The 16,867-nt window shown below is 33.3% G+C and overlaps 1 protein-coding gene and 2 non-coding genes across 6 annotated transcripts in view; 2 read left to right on the top strand and 1 right to left on the bottom strand.

Moving 5' to 3' along the window:
• The window catches only part of PTBP2 (polypyrimidine tract binding protein 2), an 85,770-nt gene that overhangs the window by 43,589 nt on the left and 25,314 nt on the right, over window positions 1–16,867 (top strand). For all 4 annotated transcript variants that reach the window (XM_061411123.1, XM_061411121.1, XM_061411119.1 and 1 more), the window contains exons 5-8: window positions 864–1,007; window positions 6,756–6,920; window positions 7,012–7,122; window positions 15,671–15,866. In XM_061411123.1, the coding sequence (XP_061267107.1) occupies window positions 864–1,007; window positions 6,756–6,920; window positions 7,012–7,122; window positions 15,671–15,866 (616 nt within the window). The remainder of the gene's footprint in view (window positions 1–863; window positions 1,008–6,755; window positions 6,921–7,011; window positions 7,123–15,670; window positions 15,867–16,867) is intronic.
• LOC133245432 (U6 spliceosomal RNA) lies at window positions 5,566–5,668 on the bottom strand. The gene has a single exon (XR_009735692.1). It is a non-coding gene; the product is annotated as a U6 spliceosomal RNA (small nuclear RNA).
• LOC133245496 (small nucleolar RNA U3) lies at window positions 11,118–11,332 on the top strand. Its single transcript, XR_009735743.1, has one exon. It is a non-coding gene; the product is annotated as a small nucleolar RNA U3 (small nucleolar RNA).

The following is a 16,867-nucleotide window of genomic DNA, read 5'->3' as shown; positions in this document are numbered from 1 at the left end:
GTTTATATAATTATACATAAGGTTACTTTTCTTAAGGAACATGACAGAAGTTTTACTCTGACTTTTCCTGGTAGCTGTGTATAAGAAATTAATGCTAGGGAATTAAAATGAGTAAGTCACCATAGTTTTCAAATTTTGCTTCGTAAATTCACTTTAGGACTGTAGTTGAACTATTGTTCAAGGAGATTGTGGGAAATACAGATGAAATATTTTTTTTTGTTGTGGCTTTGCTCTTTGTAATATCAGAAATCAGTAGGGACGTTAGTATCATCTTACCTTTTAAGCTTATCCCAGGGAAATATTTATCTGATAGCATTAGAAAAAGTTAGTGTTAGTCCCAGATATTCTATACTGAATAGATATATCTGTAGCAGTAGGGTCCAGGTGTATTAAAAATCAAATTTTGTTTTAAAGTTCCTAATAGCATTTAGAAGAATTTAGAGAAATTTAATGCTCTCTTAAATATAGTTAATATCACTAATAAGATGGCATTTAATTTTTTTTTCTAGTAGATTATAAATGCTTTAAAAATGACTTGGAGATCTCATGTTTTCTAGGTTAGGCATGGTAAAATTCTGTTTCTAGAAAATGTTTGGATTTTATTTTCTCTAGCCTTTTTTTGAGGAGTTACATTTGTAATGTATGGAAATCAGAGATGGAAGGCAGAAATACTGTGTACGCTAAGAGCTTTCTACTAAGGTTAGCTTTAATTGTATTTCTAAGCTTCAATAAGGATTTCTGATTCTACCTATTAGGGCAGTTCTCGATAGTGATTTTTTAATGAGCCAAATAGATTACACAGATATGGAAGTTTATTTGAATTTAATTCATAGTATTATAATTTTTGCTATTTAAATTTTCAGGCATTTTTGGAACTAGCAACAGAGGAAGCAGCTATTACCATGGTTAATTACTATTCTGCTGTGACACCTCACCTTCGTAACCAACCGATTTATATCCAGTACTCCAATCACAAGGAACTAAAAACAGATAATACATTAAACCAAGTGAGTATGTGTAGGTTCATAAACAAAATGTCCTAGAGCGTATTAAGACTCATATTAGGAGAAAATTTTTAACCATTGAGAAGATTTTTGTATGATCTTTTTAATTTTTTGTTGTTGTTGCTATATTTTCTTACAGTATGTCCCTAAGTATTAAATAGTATATTACTTTACAGAACATATGTGCAGTCTTTTATTTTCATATTTTAAATTAGTACTGGATAAATTAAATAGTATCTTTTCAGTTTTTTTAAGGTTCTGGTCAAAGTTCTTTTTCTTTGTGCAAATTAAAACTTGTACAGAAACTGTCTGAGGTAGGACTTAACTATAAACTGTTATACAACTTTGATTAGATTTACTGTGTGAAATTCAGTACCTTTGGTTATTTGACTTTTTATAGGTTTTAATTTCTTATGGATAAATTCCTATTAAAGATGAATTAATGATTTTCTTGGAGGGAAATAAAAGAATTGAGAATATATGAATGTGTTATCTTTTAAAAATGCAAGGTAGAAGTTTCTAGTTATTTAAAATTAATGTTTCTTTAGAAAAGTATCATAGAAGAGTGGTTTTAGATATAAACACTTAGGATTGCAGTAAACAGTGATATAGAAACTTTAGCTCTTTTAATGTAGCTTTTAGCTAATTTTATCTGTTTTAGTAAAATATAAAGCTGTGTCTGGCTTCTGCCTTAGCAAATGGAAAATAATCCTCACAAAATTTAACCTTTGTAAAAAATAACTTAAGATCATTTTGATAGTATATGAACAATAAGCTTGTAAAACTTTTTGCCTAAAAGATAAGGCTAACATTTCAGTTTTTTGTTTTTTTTTTAAGTTTGGTAATTTTCGTTACTTTTGAACCAGAAGTTGTACTTCTTAAAATTTTATCAAAGGAAAATGCCTATTCTCTATTCTTTTTACTTAAAGTGGCATTTAATATCCCAGTTGGGTTTAACATATTAATATTTTCAGTAAAGTAATTAGTGAATACATTCTCATTTTAAAAGATTGAAATTAAAAGGATGTTGAAAGGACAAAGATAAAACATCTGTAGATAGATGTCTGTGGTGGGGTGTGGAGGGGGCCTTGTAATTTCAAATAGGATAACCAGTGGAAGCCTGATTGACAAGTGACATTTGAGTAACAAATCTCAGAAATTAAAGAGTAAAACACTTATTACAGTTTTGGTTATTTTTGACATAGGGAATAATCAGTGCAACGTTCCTTCTGTTGAAAAAAAGGTTACAGCCATATTTTTGACTTAAAAAAGTTCTTCTTTGATAGCCTTTTTATATTACACCTGGTCATTGTTTATGGATACTAATTAATGGTATTTTTAAACACTCCGCTATCTTTTACTTTCCTTAGTATTAGCTGTTTTTCTTGCTCTCCTCCTTCATCCCACCCGCTCTCATTGCTTGTTTTATATTTCAGAATGGGCAGTTAGGTTTTATTGGACTTTACATGCTTTCCTCTAGAGTAAAGTAATGAGTTGGATACTAAGCTGGGATCCCCCCAAATGCCAAAGAGGTCTTTACTTAGGCCTTTAAAACCCTCTTTAGAGTTTCTGTTCTTCTAAGGGGGTGTTTAGTTGTTGATTTTGTTTTTATTAAGTTGGTTGATGGTGAGGAGGAAGAAGAGTTTAGCTGTTTGTTAGCTAGGCTTTCTGTTAATCCTTTTATTTTCACATTCCATTTCACCTCCTTCTGTGTACTTGACAGTTTCTAATTTGATTCCTATGGCTGCTACCAATGTAAACGCTGTTTGCTATGTGTTCACTGTGTCTTCAGTCCATGCAATTTCTGATAAAATTATTCTTGGCCAGTGATGACCTCTCTTCAGTGTCTGCATTTATTCCATTTTTTATTTATTTATAGGCATTTTAATAGTGTTTTATAACAAAAGAGAGACGAATATGTACATCAACCATGAATTCTTCCACAACCTTTTATCAAGTCACAAGTCGTATGAATTCACTCTTCTCAATATCTGCCCAGTTTTCATTTCTTTTTTTCTACTTCAGTTGCTCAGACATAGCCATTTCTTAGCTATATAATAATCTTACCTAATAACTCTCTTGAAGTGAAGCTGCTCAATCGTGTCTGACTCTTTGGCAACCCATGGATTTTAACCTACCAGGCTCCTCCGTCCATGGGATTTTCCAAGCAAGATTACTGGAGTGGTTGCCATTTCCTTCTCCAGGGGATCTTCCCAACCCAGGGATCAAACCCAGGTCTCCTGCATTGTAGGCAGATGCTTTACCGTCTGAGCCACTAGGAAAGTTAGTAACTCTCTTACTGATCTTTAATTTTTGTCTTGAATACTTTCTCCCTAGTACAAATGTGTGTGTATCTCTTTCTAAAATGCACAGATCTAACTTGCTCCCCTGCAGCAGTTTGTTTTCATGCTCAGGATAAAGGTCCTTTCTGAGATGACTACTGTTTCTGTCTGTGGCTGCTCCCCCCTCCATTTTCCTGTGCTTCTATCTCAGTAGTAATGATAGATCCTATAACTTGGCATACCTTCTCTTATTTTGTCTTTGGAGGCCACTGTTTCTGTGATGTAACTTTTGCCTGAAATATTGTGACCTGCCTATGTTTGTGCCAAGTTTCTATCCCATACTTCATATGACCAGTTGTTAGACATCTTCAAGTTTCCACAAGCCAGTTTCCTTGAAAGCCATCCTCTGATCTACAAAGTGGATTAGGTTTGGATTAAGAACCTTTAATGCAATTTAAAATCACTGTGAGATACTGCCATGTGCTACCATATTGGATACAATGAGGTAATTCCAAGTGTTGGAACAATGTAGAAAAGCTTGAACTCTTACAAATAAGTGATGGGAATGTAAGTTGGTAGAATAGTTTTTTAAATCTTCATTTATCAGCTAAAGCTGAGCAAATTCCTGTTCTTTGACATAGTAATTTTACTAGTCATATATCTGAGAAATTTTATATATATGTGCATCAAAAGATATGTATGGGAAAGTTCATCGCACACTATATGTAATTACCCAAGGCTGGAAATGATCTAAATGTTGAGCAGCAGTAGAATGTGTTGTGGTATATTTATTTGTTGGAATACTCCTGGCAAAAAGAATGAACAAGCTACTGGTGCATCCAAAACTTGAATGGACATCATAAAAATTATGTTTATTGGAAGAAGCCAGACCAGAGTAGTACATTCCATTTACATAACTGGGAGAAAACATGTGTGTGGCTTTTGGAGTGTTGGTAATGTTCTGTTTTTTATCTCGATAGTACTTTCATGATATGGTTTATTTGATATTTTATTGAGCTGTGTATACTCATGATTTGTGTCCTTTTATGTGTATGATTGTTTCAATACAAAGTTTAATTAAAATCTAGATTGGCAGGTCACCTCTGCTCCATGAATATTTTTAAAACATGTATGAAACATGAATGAAGTTCTTTGTTAATAGAGAACATAATTGTTAAGGTAAAAAAAGGAAGATGTAGAGAGTGAGTATAGTATTGGAAAGAAAGATATGCAGTAGATAAGTGCTTATATGCTTGTATGGAGTATATATGTACATACATGCTTGAATATGTAGGTGATGTCTCTGGAAGAATACCCAAGATTATTGTAAGGGTTCGTAGGAGAAAGCATACAGGTGAGTGAGTTGCAGAGGAAAGTGAACTTTTTATACTGTTTGGATAGTATGCCATGATCATGTGATTCCTGTTTAGAAAGGTATTTGATTATTTGATTCAGTTATTTGAAATAGTAGCAGAAGGGTTGTTCTAAGTTGTGATATTTCCATGCTTATTATAATAAATGTATGTAGTTATGTTCATTAATGAAGAAAGTGATATTGCAGTGAGCTACTTAAAATACTTTATTTAAATTTGTATTGGACTAAATATGTTCAAATATTTAACAAACATTGTTCTAGAAATACTTTCATCCTTCTTTTATAATATCTATAAGTCGTGTAAATGTGTCCATTGTATTAAATATTTATCATATATTTCAAAATGTTGGATTTTAGTCACTTTAGCTAACATAAATTTATAGGTCATGTTTTATTTAATTATCATGTAGATGACGAAGTTTGACTAGATGAGTGTGTGGTCTCTTTGAGATTATGCTCTGTGATTTCCTAGTTATCAGATCTGATCAGATCAGTCGCTCAGTCGTGTCCGACTCTTTGCGACCCCCCAGACTCACGTCCATCGAGTTAGTGATGCCATCCAGCCATCTCATCCTCTGTCGTCCCCTTCTCCTCCTGCCTCCAATCCCTCCCAGCATCAGGGTCTTTTCCAATGAATCAACTCTTTGCATGAGGTGGCCAAAGTACTGGAGTTTCAGCTTTCGCATCATTCCTTCCAAAGAAATCCCAAGGCTGATCTCAGTGAAATGAGCATCCCCTCACCTTTGTTGAGATAATAGACATATACATTGTGTAAATTTTAAGATATACAACTTATTTATTTGATTTATTTATGTTTTGCAAAATGATTTATTTATGTTTTGCAAAATGATTTATTTATGTTTTGCAAAATGATTACCAACACCACTTTAGCTAACAGGTCCAGAAAAAAATGTGACACTTCATGAATTTGGGGGTCATATTTGCATAGGACCATGTTAAACTCTGTATTGTTTCAATATTGGTATGTGTGCTGCTAAAGGGAGCACGGATCCTTCCTTATACATAAGTGTTCTTATTCTTTTGTGTTTGTCTTCCTTTTCATTTATCGCTGTGCTTTGTTTATATATATGCCTGTTCGTCTGCCAGTACAACTTCTTCAAACTGTAAAGCAGCATAGAGGTGTTAGTTACTATTATATTTAACAGTTATTTGCCTTTATATAGGTTTTTTGACCCCCAAATAAGGTAGAAAACAATTATTTCCTTATCAGTGAATCTGTCAGAGAAATAATAGAAAAGACATAATGGTAATAAAGGCAGTGTTTTTGGAGCATTTAACATAGATTTAGTTGACATATTTCCTAAAAATACTGTATTTTCTCAATTCTGTATATATTTTTTTCACTTTTTAAAATCTCAGAAATCAAGATATGTCTTATAAGTTGATCTGTCATGGTTCAAATAGCAATATCTTATTAGTCCTACATAAAAGGATAGTGCATTTTACCATTAATGATATATTAGAAACAATAACATGGATGGGAAAGATTCTTTATATTTTATCTTGAAGTTTTCCTGAAAATTTTATGGCTGTGTACTGTGGTATACATCAGTTTCTGTTGTAAAAATTTTGGTTTCAAAAGTTACACTAGTATCAAAAAAAAATTTGTATCTGAATGTTTCTCTTTTAGGATTTATTAGAAATAATAAGCTTTATAGGTGTTCTTTTGGATAATCTAGTAATTTCTTCTTAAGGTTTGCCATTTGCCTTTTTTATGGAATGAATAATGTTAAAGTTTCATTGTTCTCTAAAAGTTTCTGTTTAAAACATTTTCTGAATCTGTCAGACTACATCATGCTGTTTTGAGAATAAATTACATGACTTATCTATCTTGTTCAGCATTGGTCCCAAACCCTCAATAACTGTTTTGAGGTAAATACTAGTATGATACTTGAATTGTAAACAGGCAATATGTGGCTTATGGCAGGTGCTTAAAAGTGTATTTACTGAGTGAGTGTTAAATTTTATTTAATCCGTATGTGTTCTAGAAAAGAATTTAATACTGTAGCATGTAGCAAAGTATAAGTGAATATACCAGGAATGTTTCTAAAGTGCTTATGTTTTGATTTTTAGCGTGCTCAAGCAGTTCTTCAAGCTGTGACTGCTGTCCAGACAGCAAATACTCCTCTTAGTGGCACCACCGTTAGTGAGAGTGCAGTGACTCCAGCCCAGAGTCCAGTGCTTAGAATAATTATTGACAATATGTATTATCCTGTAACACTTGATGTTCTTCACCAAGTAAGTTTAATTTCATTTGCATTTTATCTATAAAATGAAGAAATAATAATACAGTAGATATAATTTGTTTTGATTTTTAATATTTTAACAGATATTTTCTAAGTTTGGTGCTGTATTGAAGATAATCACATTTACAAAAAATAACCAGTTTCAAGCTCTTCTCCAGTATGGCGATCCAGTAAACGCTCAGCAAGCAAAACTAGTAAGTCTAGGTTTTTTTGAGAGCAATAATTTTTAGTGGCAGATATATATACACACACATATATATGTAACTAATATCGTTAATATTATTATTTTACATATTAATATTAATATTATGTCAGTAACTAATATTGACATAACTTAGCAGTACCATATAGCATTTTAGATGACACAGATTAATGTCATAGAGATAGTATTAGAAAGCTTAGTATTTGTGATAAAAAGAAATGTTTATTTTTAACAATTGTCATATTTGTAGTTATCTATAATATAGGCTTATATTCTGCATTTTTGTTTTATCTAGGTCCAAATATTTTGTGCTCTTGAGGATATAGCAGGATTATATTATGCATGCATACCTGTTTAAGATTTTACATTTTCCAGTGGGAGTTTCAAAGTACTTAATTAGCTGTAAGGTACTTTGGCTGAAATATATCAGTACTCATGTGGCTCAAATGCTGTAATAAGCTCTCAGTTGATTTCCGATATTCTTTTTAAGTATTTTTTAAAAATAGGTTTTTTCGATATGTTCTTGGTCTCCTTTTTATTCCAATCACTTACCTTTTTGTTGTTGTTGTTGTATATGGAGGGTAAGAAACTATTCAAAGCAGCAAAATTTGCTCATGTTACAGCTAGCATTGAAAACTGCATACCAGTCTTTGTCTTATTTAAATCTTCCTTTGTCTCTTTAACTTCTTGTGCTGTAGTATAATATTGTTATTTTTATTCCACTATTAAAAAATTAAATATTTATTAAGTGTGTGTAAAGTGTTAGTCACTTAGTCGTGTCTGACTGTTTGCAACCCCGTGGACTATAATAGCCTGCCCCAGGCTTCTCTGTCCATGGAATTCTCCCGGCAAGAATATTGGAGTGGTTAAACCATTAAATCAGCCATCTTCCACTTAAAATGGTCTTACCTCTTTTTTCTCTCTATCACTCTTTTACTTTCAGACTGATTATGGTATATTACTTCAGTGCTACCTCCAGATTAAAATAACTTGTTTGAAACCAGGCCATTTTTAACTACTGTTTCATTTCCATTCTTAGAATCTCATTTGGGGAGCAGAAGTAGCTTCAGGTAGCAGAAAGACTTTACTAATAATAATAGCATAATTGAAATGATTTACCAAGTGCTATTATCTCATTCTTTTTCTGACTACTCTGTATTGTAAACTGAACAGGAATTTTTCCTGTTAGCAGATACTAAGATTCAAAGAGGTAAATGATTTATAATGTACACATCTGTAAAGTAGACATTTTTTCAGTCTACTCTTCTCCAGTATGTTTCTACTCAGTGGTTCCCAATTGCATGATCTAATCATACTTCCCTTTTCAGGAATAAATTAGCAATTATAAAGTTGTTTTTTCAAAAATAATCAACTTTCCTAACATGTTTCAGCCCTCCAACTTTGGAGATAAAAATAGATACCAAAATAATTGTGGTATGAGGTTTGATCAATAGCAGACAATCTAGAAGCCATGTTCTTGATGGCATTTTTCACAACTTCAAACAAATTTAAATATAGTGCACATTTTTCTTAATGTGGAATATTTTCTTTTTGTCATTCCCTTCTGATCCAGAGGAACACAGTTTAGTAAAGGACCAGTGAAATGGAATTTGTTTCAGAATTGTACCTCATTTGGGCTATGTGATTCAATGGGGAAAGTAGTTTATATATATTTTTCAGTATTTAATAGGTTTTCATTTAACCGATCTTCTGCACAGAAAATAAGCATTAAACTACTGGTGTTTGTGAATGTTTACATACACTCAGGTCTTCTCTACAAAAACCTACAGAGATAATTACTTTATTAAGCTTTTATTCTGGTATCTGAGCTTACTGTATTGCACTTACTGGTGAAGGAAAAAAGGAATCTATTTTCTAATCTTGCTTGTCCCATTATCTTGTAATCCAGACTCCTTTTAAAACCTATACTTTTGATGACTCCAGTATTTTTTCTTCATACCTTATCTGGACTATTGAGTGTAGCCAGAGAATATCACATAATCTAACCAGTTGATAGCAGTTTAAACTCATCAGCATTAACTACAAATAGGCCCTCTACTCTGCCTGCAAAATCTTACCACGTTTCTTCAGTCAGCATGTTCTCCCATTTTCCACAATTGTCTGTATCAGATGGAAATTTGTCTTTCTACCAAGTCGCTTTTCACTCTTATGACCTTGCCTACTGCTTCTCAGAAAAAAAAAGAAACTATCAGATGGAAACTCTTATCAGCCTTTCTCACAAAATATACTTATACCCACACATTTCTTTCTTCTAGATATAAGGCATAGATATTTCTAAGACCAGTAAACACCAGACACCACCCTCTTCTGCCTCTTAGGAGTCTTTGTACTTTTATCTCCCCTTTCTCTTGTATTTTTCTCCATGTTAGTTACTTCTCACCAGTTTTTCAAGTGTGCCTAAATGTCTCTCTCTCTTTTTTTTTTAATGAATTTATTACCCTTAACTCCATAATTCGTATATTTATCCATCTAACACCTCATCTCCCTTTCTTTTCATTTATAACCACACTTCTTAAATAAGTTGTCTTTGCTTATTATACTTAATTCCCTTCTTATTTCTCTACTTATTGTAATTTGGTTTCAGCACCCATTTACTCAACAAGGGATCACTGGAGTAGCTAAATCTCATCAGAATTGTTCAGTCCTTATCTTACCTAACCTCTAGGTAACCTTTGACACTGAATCTGTCTTTCCCTTTCTTAAAATCCTTTTTTCTCCTGGGCTTTAACACTTCTCACCTAGATACATCCCACCTCTCTGTTCATTATTTGTTGTATCCCTCCCCTTCTTCTAGGGGGACCTCACCTGTTATACACAGCTTAGTTACACTTTGTGATTCTGACAGTACTCATATAACTTTATTTCTAGGTCACACATCTTCTGAGAGACCCAGGCTAGGACGGTGGAGCACCTTCAGACTTAGTGTGTTCAATTAAACTCCTGTCACCCCCCGCCCCACCACCACCAAAAATACTAAAATCTGTATTTCATATACCATTCTCTAGGTATTGATCAGGAAAAAGTACCATCAATCTAAGAAACAAGACAGAAAACATTGAATCTTTCTTCTTCCTCCTTTCAGCCTATCACCAAATCTTACTGATTTTAGATCCTAAATTTTTGTTCAGTCTATCCTTTTGCCTCCAACTCTTAATTGTCGTCACCGTAGCCTAAGCTAGTGTTTTTCAAAGTGCTAGTCTCCAATGCTATAAGAAGCTTGTGCCAACATTCAAATTAGCTTACTTTAAGCTATAGTTTGTTTAGTGTCAATATTGATCATAAATTCTGATACAAACTTCTTTTCATGCAAGGTGAACTGGGCTGCTAGTCCATGAACCACAGTTTGAGTAGCACTAATCTAAACCATCAAGCCATCTCTTAAATCTGTGCCTCATTGGCCTTCTAGTCTAAATCCACCACTGTGAGTTTTAAGAATGATCTCAACTTAAAGTCATATTTCTTCCTTCTCTGTACCCTTCAATGACTGATTTGTGTCCTTGGTATAAAAATGCTCTTTCTTTAACATACTTACATAAAACTCTTAAATCTTGCCTCTCCAGTCTCATCTTACACCTCTGTAACCATATTGGGCTTTTTTTTTTTTTTTTTATGATTTTTATTGTGGTAAAAGTCACGTAAAAAATACTATTTTAACCGTATTTTTGTTGTGCAACTTTCACCATCATCCATGTCTGAATTTTCCACCTTCCTAAACTGAAACTCTGTCTCTATTAAACACTAACTCCCCAGTTCCCCTCCCCAACTTCACTCCCAGTCCCCTGGCATCTACCAGTGTACTTTCTGACTATGAATTGGAGTATTCTAGGTATCTCATAAATGGAATCAAACAGTATTTGTCTGCATCTAATGTGTATTGAACTTCTTTAAATTCTTGTATATGCTGTGTATTCTCTGATCTCATGGGCTTACAACTTGCTATATTCTATGTGCTAAAATACTTTTCTCAAGACTATACTTTCAGGGATCATTTCTATAGTTCATTACTGGAGAAGTTTCTCTGAACGTGTAGAGCACCCGAAACCACGAGGAGGAGATAAAGCGTTCTCTTCTGAGTGTGAAGTCCGCTTTTGGTGTTGCTTCTGCAGCTGCCGTTAGCCATTGATGATCGTTCTTCTTTTCCTTTTAGGAGATGAAGAGGGAAAGAACGTAATCTGAGTGGAAAAAATAAATAAATAAATAAAATAAAATACTTTTCTCTTCATCTCTTTATGACCAACTCATTTCTGTCTTTCAAGTTTCAGTTTAGAAATCTCTTCTCCAGAGAGGTCTTCTATAACCTTTCAACTAGATTTGATCCCTTCTTTTCTTAGTTCTCACCACCACGGATCAAATTTATGATTACTTATTAAGTGTCTGAATTCTGGAGGAAGAAGTGGCAGCCCACTCCAGTATTCTTGCCTGGGAAATCCCATGGACAGAAGACCTGCTGGGCTGTAGTCCATAGGGTTGCAAAAGAGTTGGGCATGACTGAGCAACTAAACAAAAAAGTGTCTGTGTTGTCTGTTGGACTATAAGCTGTATAAGAGTGGTTGTCATGTCTGCTTTGTTCTCTGCTGTGTTCTTAGAACCTAACACATTATAGATATGAGGGCATTTTTTTCAACATGACACAACTTAGCCGACAGCTGGTGTGCTGTAGATCTCTTCCTACCTTTCAACCATCCATGTACATCTCAGTGTGTAATAAAATGAGTTAGATCTAAACTTTGTAATTCAGGTGCTACATTTTTATGCTTGTTAAAACAGTAGAAATCATGTAAAATTTACAGGTAAGGAATAGTTTGGGAAGAGAATTTCAAGCCTGCTTCTCTACTTCTATAGTGATAGTTGTTCAGATGATTGAGAGAATGAAAAAATATCACCTATGCCTTGGGAATTCATTTAGCAGGCATAGTGTATCTTTAGGTTTGGAGGGGAAGAGAACTTAGAGTGTTCTTTTAAAGTATGGTTCAGAACCTTCTTTTCATATAGATTGCTTATAAAAAATGGGACTCTTAGGCTCCTCTGAGCTAACAGTTATAATCTTTGGGATTGGGAGCCCACTGCTCTGTTTAGTTTTTCAAGCCCTGGGAATCACTGCCATGTAAAGGCAGCTTGAGTGACATTGCCAACCAGACTCTTGCCATGTATTAGTTACGATCTTTGGCAATTACTTTCAGTTAATTGGAATTATTTCCCCCTAGCATTTTATTTTATAAGAGAATAGTAACTCAGGAAAAAAAATCTTAAAAATGGAGTTGTATTAGTGAGGGTTGGAGGGGAAAAATTTAACCATCTCCTGAATTTGTTCTGAGGTTTGTGTATATTGCAGTCCAGTCTCTCTTAAAACCTCTGAAGTCAGGGGACACATGTACACCCATGGCTAATTCATGTCTATGTATGGCAAAAAACATTACAATATTGTAAAGTCATGATCTTTTAATTAGTTAATTAAAAATAAAAACCCTCTTAAGTCAACCAACAAGGTAATGTTACGTATATTGAGGTTGGCATTTAGGGTGGTAGTCACCACCAGTAATCACCAATCATTGTAAAAATAATGATTATCAAATAAAAAGTAAATTATTTTAAATGATCCTCACATTTATTAATGAAAAGGCCCTAATGCCTTTTTCAGAAATCTTTTTCAGTGTATTGGCAAACAAAAATATCATTCACTTACTGTGGCTTTCTAGTTTAGTTTCTGTATTTTCAAGGTATAGAAAGTGGAAGTCGCTTAGTCATGTCCGACTCTTTGTGACCCCGTGGACTGTAGCCTACCAGGCTCCTCCGTCCATGGGATTCTCCAGGCAAGAATACTGGAGTGAGTTGCCATTTCCTCCTCCAGGGGATCTTCCCGACCCAGGGATCGAACCCAGGTCTACCGCATTTCAGGCAGATGCTTTAACTTCTGAATCACCAGGGAAGCCCTCAAGGTATAGAAGTAGACTCCTTTTCACCAGGATCTTTTAAAATTATTTAATTTATACAACCCTGAAATTGTAACACACTTAGTAGAAAATTGTAACACAGCTTTTAGGGGTATTATCCACTTTTATTAGGAATATGTGCAGTTGACACTGCACAGTGACAGTGTGTCTTTTGGAAATCCTATCATTAATGATTTCCTTCCAGGAGAATATATTTCATTAAGTTTCATTAGTGGCTTTTCCTATTTTTTATCCATATGCAGTGTTTCATTGTGGTGTTAATTATTCATTCTATATTTAACATCTTTACTGAGTTTATCATGTTTTTGACATAAATCTTATATTTACTATGAAGATATTTTTTCCTGATGGTTTTCATGTACTCTCCAAACTTTCCCTTTGCATAGATACATTTGAGAGGCTTTTTTGCAAATTAACTTGGGCTTTTACTGTCAGAAATCTTTACTCCAGCAAGATCACTACAATCTTGATTGCTGAACACTGACTGACTTGTGTGCTACTGTTATTTCCTGGAAGTTGGCAAATAACAATGAACTTAAAGTGAGCTTGCATATATAGTTTACTTTAATTTTTCTTCTTACTTCACTTGTCATTTTACCTCAGCCAGCTATTGAAAATGCCTGGATTTCTGTTATCATGTATCCTTAGCTCTTTTCCCTCTCCCCTGTCGCTTATATACATATTGTTTCCTGATTTCTCTAGCTCTTGTATCTAAGGTACAGTTTTGTGTGTGCCTTGTGTGTATACCTTGTGTGTATCTTAGGTATACCTGTGTATAATACCTACATAAAGGTTGTTTTTTTTTTTTTTTTGGTTAAAGGTTTCTAGACAGCTTTCAAGCAGTTAGCATAATCATTAAGATATTTGGCAGTCAACCTCTTTGATAGAACCTGGCCCCAAAGAAACTGCTTGTTTTGAAGTTAGTCATTTTGTATCAGTACGTTACTTCTTGCATTAATCGAGGTACTATGATCCAAAGTCAGGTCTTTTCTTATATCAGATTTTTTATATATTATTGAAATAGTCGCCTAAGAGTGAATTTTGACATTCATGTGTAAGGTAGAGACATAGATTCTATTACATGACTCGCCATTTCCCCTATAGGAATGAGTAAATGAAGACCTATTTTCGGTGCTTTGTTTGCTTTTACAGCAGAGTATTGAATTAATTACTTATTAGGTATTGAATAAGAATTAATTACTTATGAAGTATTGAATTAATATTTATATTACTCTGCCTGAGAGAGTTGATACTTCCCATTCTCATGTGATGATAGGTGCTTTCCCTAATTCAAATAGAATTCAAATCCTGATGTGCATGTAGTCCCTTTATGTGAATATAGAAATGGGGAAACTTGTGTTGAATTGTGTTTTTAAGTTAGCTTTTAGCTTGGTAAATATATTCACTTAAATCTTAATTTTGTATGTTAAAGGAAAGGGTTTTCCTCTTTTCACAGAGTGGGAGTATTTTAAATATAATATTTTAACTATAAACTTTATATACAAAGCAGCTATTGAGGTTTCCTTTTTCCATAACAGAACACTCTTGACTATTTTTAAGTCTGTTTCAGTTACGTTCCTTCTCCAATAATACAGCCATTAAAATAGTCATACTGAAGTAATATAAAAATTCTCTTTCAAACATCAAGTGTGAAAAATATGTTTGTCTACTATTAATATAGTTCTATATTTACACACCTAGTAGATCTTGGTCTACATAGATATCAGGCTTGATCTATTTATGTATTGTTACCAGAAGAATTGTTGTTTTATTTTTGAAGTGAATTAGAGCTAAACATGTTCTTCATTTCTGAACTGTTACTTTATAAAGAAAATGTTTGTTCTTCTAATAAAAAATCAACAATATATTCTCCTGTTGTCTAGTTTGTTCCAAGCTTCTGTCTAGCTGGAGTATAAATGGCGATTATATAGGAAGAGAAAAAAACATAACAGCAGCATATTTTTTTATATGCTTTATATGCCTTTTTCTGTGCTTTATAATTCATGATACTTGCACACATGTGGTCTTTTATCTAATCCTTACAATAATCCTGCAAGGAAGCATGGCAGCCATTGTCATCTGTCTTCCAGATTCTGAGATTAGAAAATATTAAATAACTTGTTCAAGGTGACCTAATTGAGTGGTCTTTCAACTCTAGAGCATAAGTATTACCATCCAGCAAAAAATATATGTGTAATAAAATTAACTTTTAACTATTGTGCAGACTGTTGATATTACAGTACTATTTTGGCAGGATGAACTATATTTGTGACTTTTGTTTTTTTTAATTAAAATATTTGCAGGTTTTTGAAATTGAAAGTATATTAGCACATATATTTAACTGGTTATATTTTATATTTAAGTAGCACTTTCTATTTAAAGACAGTAGTATTTGTGGAAAACAATATACACACAGCTAGTGTAGCAAAGAAAAGAGTATGGAATTTGATCCCTTTCCTGGCAACTTTTATTATGTACAGCTTTTCATTGTTGAGTTTTCTGTCAGAGTCATACTTTTTCTAATTTTTATCTCTTAAAATTGCTGATATACTTTATTCACTTTTACAGGCCCTAGATGGTCAGAATATTTATAATGCTTGCTGTACCCTAAGGATTGATTTTTCCAAGCTTGTGAATTTGAATGTAAAATACAACAATGATAAAAGTAGGGATTATACTCGACCTGATCTTCCATCTGGGGATGGACAACCTGCATTGGACCCAGCTATAGCTGCAGCATTTGCCAAGGAAACATCTCTCTTAGGTATGATTTTTATTGTCTGTACCACTTCTGCCAAATGGGCAAGTGCCTGTTAAACTCCAGTAAGTATAATGAATCTCCCATTTTGAATTTTAAGAAATTATGTTAGATCCCCCCCCCCTCAGGTAAGAATGTATATGAATACTGTTGGAAGAAAAACCTAAATTCATAAGTATAATTAAAGTTGTGTCACATTCCTTTTACCTATCTCATCTTCTCTCCCAAAATAGAAGAGGAAAAGCTCTAATGAAAAAATACTGTTGAGTTCTTAATAAAACATTTACACTTTAAAGTCATGCTATCTAGAAGCCATTGTGCATATTCATATTCAGTCTTAATTGTTTCAGTTAGATTGGAAAACCAATCTGATTGTTTCAGTTTAGCCCTGCACAAAAAAAACCCAGAAAGTTAACAGAGGCAGCATATGATGGGAGTAGGTATATGGATTTTTCAAAACATATCGTAGTCTTAAAACACAGGTTTAACTAGGAAGAATTTTATATAAAATTTATTTTGGTGTTTATTTGCATTTTGTCTTAGTTATTATATTTCACCTCATTCAGCAATGGGTTTGACCCACCTAATAAAAAAAACACAAATATTTGCAACTAATAGTTGACAGAGTCAAGATGAAGAAAAAATAACAGAAAATGTTATTTTGTAAGTAAAATAAGTGATTTATAACTTCAGATGACATTTTAGTTTCCTTTTGATGAATTCAGGGAATTCTTGGTTTCTGAAGTTTGTAAGATTATCATTAAATGAATGTTTCTGGACGTATGGAACCCAAGATTGATGAATCGCAAACTTGTTCTTAGAGTTTAGCTTATTGCTATTATTCAGTTGCTAAGTATTATCCAACTCTTTGTGTCCCCATGGACTGTAGCATGCCAGGCTCCTCTGTCCTCCACTGTCTCCTGGAGTTTGATGAACATAAGTTGAGCTTACATTCATCAATTTAAAAAGAAAAAGCATCACTTATTTAGTGTGGATATGTAACATGT

Source organism: Bos javanicus, chromosome 3, assembly GCF_032452875.1.
Source record: "Bos javanicus breed banteng chromosome 3, ARS-OSU_banteng_1.0, whole genome shotgun sequence".
Lineage (NCBI taxonomy): Eukaryota > Metazoa > Chordata > Mammalia > Artiodactyla > Bovidae > Bos > Bos javanicus.
The sequence above is the reverse complement of the archived record's forward strand: the minus strand, read 5'-3'. Positions and strand labels throughout refer to the sequence as shown.